The sequence below is a fragment of the Lampetra fluviatilis genome, chromosome 22 (genome assembly GCF_964198595.1).
Source record: "Lampetra fluviatilis chromosome 22, kcLamFluv1.1, whole genome shotgun sequence".
Classification (NCBI taxonomy): Eukaryota; Metazoa; Chordata; class Hyperoartia; order Petromyzontiformes; family Petromyzontidae; genus Lampetra; species Lampetra fluviatilis.
Window position 1 is genome coordinate 7,198,259 of NC_136296.1, and position 11,673 is coordinate 7,209,931.

The 11,673-nt window shown below is 46.1% G+C and overlaps 1 protein-coding gene across 1 annotated transcript; it reads right to left on the minus strand.

Moving 5' to 3' along the window:
* Positions 1-6,611: 6,611 nt before the first annotated feature.
* LOC144938479 (uncharacterized) lies at positions 6,612-11,654 on the minus strand. The gene is made up of 2 exons (XM_078866330.1): positions 10,472-11,654; positions 6,612-10,270 (listed from the first exon to the last, which is right to left on the minus strand). The coding sequence occupies exons 1-2, from the start codon at positions 11,644-11,646 to the stop codon at positions 9,817-9,819; spliced, it is 1,629 nt and encodes a 542-aa protein (XP_078722456.1). The 5' UTR covers positions 11,647-11,654; the 3' UTR covers positions 6,612-9,816.
* Positions 11,655-11,673: the final 19 nt, after the last annotated feature.

Consider the following 11,673-nt stretch of genomic DNA (forward strand, 5'->3'; position numbering starts at 1 on the left):
CGCTGTGCTGCGATGAACTCCCGCGTCAATGTCTTTAGTCAGCATCCCACGCTGAACATCGTGGCCGAGGTTTGGTTTAACAAAAACCCGCACATCCATAAATTGATTAACAAAAAGGGGGCCCGTGCATGGACACGTAAGTGCTGAGCGTGGGACATTTGGCCTCGTGTTGGTGTGTTCATGGGATTAAACTCAATCGTTATTATTATCCTGACTGGACAATCCTCTACTGCTTAATAGCGGTCTCAACGTTGCTGCAAGCGACGCAGTGCCAACATAAGCAAACTTATTGCCGGGTTAATAAACATTAATATTACATGTAACAGAGGCAAGTGTGTATCGAACTACAATGAGAAATGTGTTGGGTGCGTGCGCGAAAATTTGACATTCTCACCTGCCCGATGATGCGAATCGTAAAATCCTCATCATCGCCAGCAGGAGGATCGCAATACGCGATGCATTGTCAATCACAACCACCACAGCCATCATCGCATTGACACCTTAAACGTCATCATCAGCAGTGTTATAACGTCCTTACTCCCAAAAAACAATCATAACCACCACCAACACAATCACCAATAACTGCCACAACCACCAACGATATTTGCACACTCACCACCACAATCACCCCCATCAACAATCGTAACCACCAACCTCTGCCGCGAAGAATTAATCCTGCGTGTTGTAAACAGGCAATGCCATCATTAATTGTGCCAGCCGTTACACGGCAGGTGAGAGCCTTCAGAAGGCGTCTCATCTCTCTGATTGGCGATGCGATCATCACGGCAAGCGTGCAATACACACGCGTCATTACCTCTCCACACGCACCGACATAATATGCGTGCGCATTACCCATGCTATTGTTGGGATGTCGCTGGGCAGGTTTCTGTTATGACAAGTGCTCACCCACCCCCCTACAAACGCCAATGCCCCCACGCTAATAGGTTTCGAAGGGACCGAGGCGAGAGATGACGATACCCTAATTGTGTTTTCTCTTCTAGATTTGAAGCTTTCGTGACTGCAAGGATTCATACTCTTAGGTTTTTTCGGTAAAGTCGCGTAGGTAAAAAATAATAATAAAAATAAAATAATAATAAATGAAAATAAATCAATTAAATCACGCCGTTTCGGAGGCAACACAAGCTTCCTTCATCAGGTGTAAAAAAGGCACAGCAAAATAACTGGAGCGAGAGTTATTTGTGTTGAGACATTGTTATATAGGGTAAGAGAAGAGGTTTTTTCGGTAAAGTCACGTAGGTAAAAAAATTTAATTAATAAAAGTTAAATAAAAATAAAATAAAAATCACGACGTTTCGGAGGCAACACAAGCTTCCGTCTTCAGGTGGAACTTTTACTTTTATTAATTTTCATTTTTTACCTACGTGACTTTACCGAAAAAACCTAAGAATATGAATCCTTGCAGTCACGAAAGCTTCAAATCTAGAATTAAAAGAAGAGGTGTTGAGAAACAAAGAGCTGCGACCCACGGGCCAAGTCTGCCCTCTGGTGGTCACTGGCGGTACCACAACAGCGCAGCTACTGAAGGTGCACGCGCGGTCACGTGCTCCCCGTGTGGGCCACGGTGCAAGCGTCTGCTGAGAATGTCTCTCCGGAGAAGACCCAGGTGGCCATCGGGATGTGTCAAATGAAACAAATAAAGCACTCGTATACGTTCATCTTCTTGGTTCTTTCGGTAAAGTCATCACGTAGAAGGGAAATAATAAAATAATAAAAATAAAACATAATAAAATAATTAAATTTCGATTTAAAGCTTTCGTGACTGCAGGGATTCATCTTCTTGGTTCTTTCGGTAAAGTCACGTAGAAGGGAAATAATAAAATAATAAAAATAAAACATAATAAAATAATTAAATTTCGATTTAAAGCTTTCGTGACTGCAGGGATTCATCTTCTTGGTTCTTTCGGTAAAGTCACGTAGAAGGGAAATAATAAAATAATAAAAATAAAACATAATAAAATAATTAAATTTCGATTTAAAGCTTTCGTGACTGCAGGAATTCATCTTCTTGGTTCTTTCGGTAAAGTCACGTAGAAGGGAAATAATAAAATAATAAAAATAAAACATAATAAAATAATTAAATTTCGATTTAAAGCTTTCGTGACTGCAGGGATTCATCTTCTTGGTTCTTTCGGTAAAGTCACGTAGAAGGGAAATAATAAAATAATAAAAAATCAAACATAATAAAATACAATTCTCATGACGTTTCGGCCACAACGCAAGCAGCCGTCCTCAGGTGAAGAACTAGACGCTGTCTTCCCGACAGACCTGTTCTTCACCTGAGGACAGCTGCTTGCGTTGTGGCCAAACGTCGTGAGAATTATTTTATTATGTTTAATTTGTATTATTTTATTATTTCCATTCTACGTGACTTTACTGAAAGAACCAAGAATACAGACCGTATAGGTATCTATGTATATACAAAATAGAATGCATATTCTATGTGTAGAGTGATGGCCTGTATATGAATTTGGTATGCGCAAAATGTATTGAGCATTCAGCGGTGTCTCTATAAACAAGCAATGCACTCGTTATGCGTTACCGTGGAATATTATGGGTGACAGCAAAACGGGTCACAGGACATACAGACGGTATGTGCGTTATCATCAACGCCCGGCACTCTTGGATACCTTATTGGAGTTCAATAGAACTCACAGACACGCTTTAAAATTCCCAGCGGAGAAGATCCCTAGGTTTATACTCGTTGGGTTTGTCGGTAAAGTCACGTAGGTAAAACAATCAATAAAATAAAATAAATGAAAACAACTAAATTAAATCACGACGTTTCGGAGGCAACAGAAGCTTCCTTCATCAGGTGAAAAAAAAAGGCACAGCAAAATAACTGTACAGTTATTTAATTAAGTTGTTTCCATTTAGTTTATTTTATTGATTCTTTTACCTACGTGACTTTACCGAAAATAACCAATGAGTATGCATCCTTGCAGTCACGAAAGCTTCAAATCTAGAATCCCTGGGTTTAATCTCCCACGGAGTTCACGCTCCGCCCTAGATCGCATACGTTACAACCCAAGGCAGATGTACGGATGCCTGATGCACGAATTAGACATTTTAAATCTCTCCAGTGTGCGACTGTGCGACATCACATGGATGGCAACGACTCCGCTGCTCCTGACTTGGTTATCTGGGCCCGACCGCCTGCACGTGAAAAAGTAAAGTCGTTGTTCTGCATCGACATTAGAAGGCACACGAAGGAGAAGAAGACGAGACTCTTGAGTAGTATTTTAATGTGTACAGCCACCTCAGGCGGTCGGTACACCAACATCGCCTTCTCGCCGATTAACTTTGATTGAAGAGGAATTTTATACACATGACCAGTGCCGGATTATCCCAGGAGCACAAGTAGCTACACATGCTACGGGTCCCGCACTTTCAAGGGCCCCGCGCTAAATTCTTTCAAGCTACCGGTGATTCTGCACTTGCTCTATTACTATAGTACTATACTGCCTTCAACTTTGATGAACGACTGGGTGTTTTAGCTTAGCGATTTGTCGTATTATCTGGCTGTATATCAAATGAAACAAAAACAATTACTTTACTATGCAAGTTAAAAAATTGTGTTTTAATATTTATATGTTATTTTCTTTTTATTTAGGGCCCCTTTGTAACATATGCTACAGGCCCCACTCTAGCTTAATCCGGCACCGCACCTGACTTCAGGTTCATCCGACTCACTTTAAGATGTTTCCTGTTCATGTTTTTGTTTTACTGGTAGGAACCTCCTGGTTACACCAGCCCACATGGGAGTATTGTGTTCGTCGTGCAGGGAGGGGCTGGGTGGGGAGGGAGGGGATGGGTGGGGAGGGGAGGGTGGGGAGGGGCTGGGTGGGGAGGGTGGGGCTGGGTGAGGAGGGAGGGGCTGGGTAGGGAGGGGAGGGTGGGGAGGGGATGGGTGGGGAGGGTGGGGCTGGGTGGGGAGGGTTGGGAGGGGCTGGGTGGGGAGGGTTGGGAGGGGCTGGGTGGGGAGAGTGGGGAGGGGCTGGGTGGGGAGTGTGGGGCTGGGAGGGGAAGGTTTGGGGGGGCTGGGTGGGGTGGGTTGGGAGGGGCTGGGTGGGGAAAGTGGGGAGGGGCTGGGTGGGGAGGGTGGGGCTGGGTGGGGGGTGGGAGGGGTGGGGCTGGTTGGGGAGGGGCTGGTCACCCAGTGGTGCCCTTATAAAACTCAACGTTTAACCTACTCACGCCGGCTTGTGCCCGCCCTCACAGTCGGGCATATTTGCGGAAGACACCACGCCGCCGTTGACCCTGGCCATTGACCGAGCAACCCAACGTTCCTACCAGCTCCCTCCGCAGGAATGTGTTGTTGCGGTTGCATCTCCTAGCGCTCCAATGCTGCGAGCGGCTCGCAAATCGTTCGGGCCGCAAAGTTGAGATTGCGACGTGGATTGAGAGACTCTCAGACGCTATCGATGCTGGGTCGTCACTCTGTGATATGGAACACATTTAATATCCCCCCCCCTCCTCCCCCAATATAAATACAGATTTTGATCCTGAATATGATCAATTCAAATGTCACGTTTCGATGCTCAGGACTTATGTGAAGATATTGAGCGCTCGAAGAACCAGCCCTGATTTTAAAAGAAATGTATTTGGTCTTGATTTGAATCTTGATTTGAAGCTTTCGTGACTGCAGGAATCCATACTCTTTGGTTTGCACGATGTATCGTTGAACGCGATGGGAACTTTTAACATCGAACGCTGTGGGAGCCTCTAACTCAGAAACGTATTCAGCATCGAACCCTGCACGGTATTCAGCATCGAACCCTGCACGGTTAACCATGCCACGGCTATACAAGCCGTGGCATGGTTAACCGTGCAGTAGAAATGCGAGGGTGCAAGAGGGAAACACGACACGCTTGGTGCCAACACCACCCCAGTACCACAAAGCTTAGCGCGATGGGCCCGTGAGCGGCGGATAGAGCGCTAGCCATTGTGGGTACCCTGGGGCCACGCGCCGCCACTACAACTCAGCAGAACGCCCCCCCCCCCCCCACACTTTACCCCCCCCCACACTTTACCCCACCCCACACTTTACCCCCCCCCCCCCCACTTTACCCCCCCCCCACACTTTACCCCCCCCACACTTTACCCCCCCCCCCCCCCCACTTTACCCCCCCCCCACACTTTACCCCCCCACACTTTACCCCACCCCACACACTTTACCCCCCCCACACTTTACCCCCCCCCCACACTTTAACCCCCCCACACTTTACCCGCCCCCCCACTTGACCCCCCCCCCCACACTTTACCCCCCCCCACACACTTTACCCCCCCCCCACACTTTACCCCTCCCACACTTTACCCCTCCCACACTTTACCCCACCAACTTGTTGTCGACTGGTCCATTGAGCAAAGACGGCGGCCACCGCATCGCGAGCTGACGGATGCGCTTCTGCGGCCGTCTGGAACGCTCTTCCTGCCGATTTTAGGAATCCACCGGCGGCTATTTGCTCTTCTAAATCATCTAAGATTGACAAACTAATTTCTTTGCAACTTCTTTTCGTGCTTAGTTTGTTGTCCTTTCCCCGCACTTCTGAGTAGCAACGCTTGGCAGCGTACGGTGCGAAAGAAGTTCAACGTACGTTACATAATGTAACATTGAATGTAACATTGAATGTAACATTGAATGTAACATTGAATGTAACATCGAATGGAACATTGAATGTAACATCGAATGTAACATTGAATGTAACATTGAATGCGATGCGAGCCTTTAACATTGCAGTCCCCTGTGGTGCCTTGGAATGAAGGTCGGTAAAATCACGTTTTTTTATTTGCACTAATGGTAACCTTATGCAACTTACGGTAATTTGATATTTGTTTTTCTCATTAAATGTATTTTACACAGTTGCAGTGCATGTACGCGTGTTTGCTACTCGTTCCTTCCCAGCGGTGTAACATTTTAACACACATACCTTGTGACAAATGAAAATCAACACCTCCCACCCTCCATCCAATTGCGTAATTGCGAGTTATTATACCACGTATTGCTTGCGTGGATGTGCTGTTAAGTTTGTCTGGTCTGCGCCCAAGGATGTGAGTGAGTCGTGAACACGGCACTCATCAACTTGGTCCGCTTGTAGAGTCAGCAAGGCCTCAACTCTGAGCCTCCAAACTCTTTCTCGAGATAATCCCGACAATTTGTGTGTAATCGGATGCGGTGGGCTAAAGTAGGGAACTATTTGTCTTTTGTCAACGTGACACTTTTTTGCTGATTGGCCGTGTCGGGTGGTGGAGGGTTACGACACATTTATAAATAACGCGATCTAACCCAAAAACTTTATTATGAATTGCTCTGTTGGTAATACAAATCGAGTGACATTTTCCGTGAATGTCGGCATTGGGGTGATTTTTTGTAATGCTTGCCAATAGCAGTTATCATGGTATGTTGTTTCTTTGTTTGTTTTCAGATGTGGATGGAAACCCATTGCAGAACAAAGGAGGAGGAGGAGAATTTACAAACTCCACGGAAGAAGAGACGCGTCCGAGTCGGAAATCGAACCCAGGGACGTTTTTCTTGCCGCTCAAAAAAAGTTGCATTCACCGACACAACAACAAACAACAACAACAACACCAACTCGAGTGAACCATTCAGGCAAAAGCGTCACTTTATTCACCAGGAATTGTCACATCTGTAAAATAGACCCATCGGCGAGCGAACACGACATTCGGATTGCCTACGAGCTAAGCGACGGCGAACGACACGAAGACGCAAACACAGTCGACGGGCAAACGTCAGCCACACTCACGAAATATATTTACAACACTGCGCACAGCTCAACGTCACATCCTGACAAGCGTTCCGAGAGGGCTTTTAAATTGCACAAAAAAATATAAAGTCAGCTTTGAACAACAACAACTAAAATCAAAAGAGCCACTCCCGTTTTTGCTCCCGATAGTTTTAAACCTTCACACCGAATGCTGCGATGGGAGTGGCGTTTCAATTGGAACACGTGTGTGTGGGGGGGGGGGGAGCGGTGGTGCAGTGATTAGCGCACTGCGCTACGGGCCTAGGCGACTCCCCGTGTTCGATTCGCACCCACGACCAATGACAGTGGCGGATATTTGAACCGCTCAGTGGGCCTCTGCTACATCGACTGAGCCATAAAGTAGTTCCCGGTACGGTGTGCAAACATCAGCACCGGGGAGACAAAGGTTGACTGTGGCGTGGTGTTGGCCATCTACCACACCTTGTGTGCTGTGCCCGCCTTCATAGGTGCTGGCTAACAGCACTTGCCCCAACAGCGCGTTAAAGGCTATACGGGGAGTCTTTGCCTTGCCGTCTGTCCATGCCAATACACTTGAGTGGGGATTTCTGAACATATTACAACCTTTGAAAGGCAAGCTCACCAACTGAGTTTGCACATTTTTTTTTTGGGGGGGGGGGACCAAAATTTTACACCACGGAATTTCCATTTTATTTTTGTTCGGCAATAATTTATACAGAGCCACGTGTCAAATGTAGACGGCGTATTTTTTTTTGTTTATTGATTCAACACAACTATGGAACAAACGCTGAATATAGTGTTTCGTTTTACATTGCGTCTTTCATGCAAATTACATCTCCACAATCCCCGAGGAGCCACAAGACGAGCTGGAAGGCAGTGAGCTGGCACCCACGGTTATCCAAGCTCTGCAGTCCTCTATATGCCAAAAGATGTCATTCAGCCAATTCATGAAAAGTGCGCTACGAAGCTTTGGTGAGATGCATGCTTGGAATTACAGGGAGATAAATGGGGAGGGGGGGGGTTGGAGGGCGTCACGGATCGTGAGAGAACTAAACGAAGAGAGACGTCACGTTCAGGACAAGCTGCAAGAATGTTCGAGGCTAACGACGATTTAGCAGCCAAAGGAGTGAACGGGCCTGCGAGGGGCGAACCCACCGTGGAGACGGAGTGATGAAATCATGTTTTCATGCACGGACTCGCGACCGATTGTTGTATCGTCGCAGCGTTTGGACGGACGGACTCACTTTGGACATCTTTCGCGCCGTCTGTAGCCAACCACGCTAATGGGAGATGCGGGGGGGGGGGGGGCGAACTGAACGCACTGAAAGCAGAACGTGGCAGATGCGACGGCGTGGAGAGACCTTCAACCAGCAGTGGATAGAACATGGCTGAACATCACCTTAATAACGTTGCTGGGAAGAGATTAAGTGTGCAGCAGTTGTTGTTGTTGTTGTTGCCTTGGTGTCTTATTAACGCGGCTCCTTAAAGTGTGAACTCTCCCTTTGGAGCGTAGCCAGACGCGTTATTTCACCAAGTTGTTCGCGATGATGAGCGATTATTGAGAGCAACGCGGTCATTTGAAATTCGCATTAGACGGTCGATTCGCGGTCACGACTCACATCTGTGGCGAGTGATGTCTGTGTTGCCTCCGAAACGTCGTGATTTTAATTTTTTAATTTATTTTACTTTGATTAATTTTAATTTTACTTTTTTACCTACGTGACTTTACCGAAAAAACCTCAGAATATGAGTGATGTCTGAGCCGGTCGTTGGGCGCCTGCTTTCACGAACCCGCGCCCACCAACGCGGCAAAGTGCGTCCTAACAATCCGTGCTTTAAATCTTGACTCAAAGCTTTCGTGACTGCAGGAATTCATATTCTTTGGGTCTTTCGATAAAGTCACGTAGATAGTGAGATTTGTATTTTATTATGTTTAATTTTTATCATTTCATTATTTCCCTTCTACGTGACTTTACCGAAAGAACCAAGAAGATGAATCCCTGCAGTCACGAAAGCTTTAAATCAAAATTTCACGTTAGATAGGTTGAAAGAAAATAACAAACAAAAAAACTACGACGACGTTTCGATCGCAACACAAGCGCTCGTCATCAGGTGGGAGATCTTGTTATTTTCTTATTTTCTTTGAGCCTATCTACGTGACTTTACCGAAAGACCCAAAAATTATGAATTCGTGCTCTATACACTGCTTGGGGTTGGCTTCCATCCAGCAGGTGGACCGGCAAAGGGCTGTAAATCACAATAATAATTAGTAGTAGTAGTATTGTCGTCGTCATTATTATTACAAATATACGTAAACGCGTTGTTGGCTCATGCCAGGCATCTTGTCACATATAGTAAAATCTGTGGTGCACGTTGCAGGCAGGTGCGCGGGTTCGGAATGCAATGCCTCCTCCCATTTGGTTGTCTTAACCAGCCGATCGGAGGGAGCTTTTTTTAGTTATTTTGCGGAGAGGGGTTCCAGGCAGGACGTGGGATGCAGATGAAGAGAAATGGGAGAAGGGGGAAGGAGGGAGGGAGGGAGAATCATCGAGGATGCCAACGACGCGAGACGGGCATCGTCTCTCTCGAGGCATCGAGCGACTCCAACCTCTAACCCTCACGTCCTCCAGCCTCCACACGCAAACCTCACTCGCTCATCATCGCCGGTGGAGAAACGAATTAGGTGGAGGGGCGGGGGGGTTGTTGTTTTTGCAAAACACATTCTCAATCAACGGTGGGTTTCCTGGACGTTCGCACATTTGATTCGTGGATAGCGGGAAACCTGTACGGACGGCTGTTGACTCGTAAATTTCCGGTTAAGTTTCTACGTCGAAATGTCCCAATCAGTGCTCCTGTGTCCTGGACCGCTGGACCGATTCTCATAAACACTGCGTCACTGCGAACGTCTCGATCTCAATACGAACTCTCGCTGCGACAGCCAGTCCATTGAAGGAGGCCCCATGTAGTTTAGTGGATTCGCCGACCTCATGAGCAATCGCACTGGTACGCGATGCGTATCACGCTGTTAGTTTAATTTCTACAATGTATTTCTTTTTTAGGTAGTTGGTTGCCAATCTTGTCCAAAATATAGCCATATCTGGGCCTTGCTATTGGTTATTTGAATTGTGAGTTGATCATTGATATTACTGAGCTGCGTGGTGAGTTTAGTATTGGTGTTGATGATCTGTGTGGTGAGTTTAGTGTTGGTGATGTGTGTGGTGAGTTTAGTGTTGGTGATCTGTGTGGTGAGTTTAGTGTTGGTGATCTGTGTGGTGAGTTTAGTGTTGGTGATCTGTGTGGTGAGTTTAGTGTTGGTGATCTGTGTGGTGAGTTTAGTATTGGTGATCTGTGTGGTGAGTTTAGTGTTGGTGATGTGTGTGGTGAGTTTAGTGTTGGTGATCTGTGTGGTGAGTTTAGTGTTGGTGATCTGTGTGGTGAGTTTAGTGTTGGTGATCTGTGTGGTGAGTTTAGTGTTGGTGTTGGTGATGTGTGTGGTGAGTTTAGTATTGGTGATCTGTGTGGTGAGTTTAGTGTTGGTGATCTGTGTGGTGAGTTTAGTATTGGTGTTGGTGATCTGTGTGGTGAGTTTAGTATTGGTGATCTGTGTGGTGAGTTTAGTAGTGGTGTTGGTGATGTGTGTGGTGAGTTTAGTGTTGGTGATCTGTGTGGTGAGTTTAGTATTGGTGTTGGTGATCTGTGTGGTGAGTTTAGTGTTGGTGATCTGCGTGGTGAGTTTAGTATTGGTGTTGGTGATCTGTGTGGTGAGTTTAGTGTTGGTGATCTGTGTGGTGAGTTTAGTATTGGTGTTGGTGATCTGTGTGGTGAGTTTAGTATTGGTGATCTGTGTGGTGAGTTTAGTAGTGGTGTTGGTGATGTGTGTGGTGAGTTTAGTGTTGGTGATCTGTGTGGTGAGTTTAGTAGTGGTGTTGGTGATGTGTGTGGTGAGTTTAGTGTTGGTGATCTGCGTGGTGAGTTTAGTATTGGTGTTGGTGATCTGTGTGGTGAGTTTAGTGTTGGTGATCTGTGTGGTGAGTTTAGTATTGGTGATGTGTGTGGTGAGTTTAGTGTTGGTGATCTGTGTGGTGAGTTTAGTATTGGTGATCTGTGTGGTGAGTTTAGTATTGGTGTTGGTGATCTGTGTGGTGAGTTTAGTATTAGTGTTGGTGATCTGTGTGGTGAGTTTAGTGTTGGTGATCTGTGTAGTGAGTTTAGTGTTGGTGATCTGTGTGGTGAGTTTAGTATTGGTGTTGGTGATCTGTGTGGTGAGTTTAGTATTGGTGATCTGTGTGGTGAGTTTAGTATTAGTGTTGGTGATCTGTGTGGTGAGTTTAGTGTTGGTGATCTGTGTGGTGAGTTTAGTGTTGGTGATCTGTGTGGTGAGTTTAGTGTTGGTGATCTGTGTGGTGAGTTTAGTGTTGGTGATCTGTGTAGTGAGTTTAGTGTTGGTGATCTGTGTGGTGAGTTTAGTATTGGTGTTGGTGATCTGTGTGGTGAGTTTAGTGTTGGTGATCTGTGTAGTGAGTTTAGTGTTGGTGATCTGTGTGGTGAGTTTAGTATTGGTGTTGGTGATCTGTGTGGTGAGTTTAGTGTTGGTGATCTGTGTAGTGAGTTTAGTGTTGGTGATCTGTGTGGTGAGTTTAGTATTGGTGTTGGTGATCTGTGTGGTGAGTTTAGTATTGGTGTTGGTGATCTGTGTGGTGAGTTTAGTGTTGGTGATCTGTGTAGTGAGTTTAGTGTTGGTGATGTGTGTGGTGAGTTTAGTATTGGTGTTGGTGATCTGCGTGGTGAGTTTAGTATTGGTGTTGTTGATGTTTGATGTGAGCTTTGAGTCCTGTTGATGAAAACAGTTGGCTCTGGGTCTAGACAGACACAGACCTGCTCCCATGCCTAGCTATAATCATCTAATTTGACT

What these genes read in the sequence shown, in the direction of transcription:
- LOC144938479 (XM_078866330.1), bottom strand. Translation starts at nt 11,646, where the DNA reads ATGGGAGCAGGTCTGTGTCTGTCTAGACCCAGAGCCAACTGTTTTCAT. An exon ending in ACCACGCAGATCACCAACAC is followed by an intron (nt 10,271 to 10,471) that starts TAAACTCACCAC and finishes CACACAGATCAC; the next exon opens with CAATACTAAACTCACCACAC.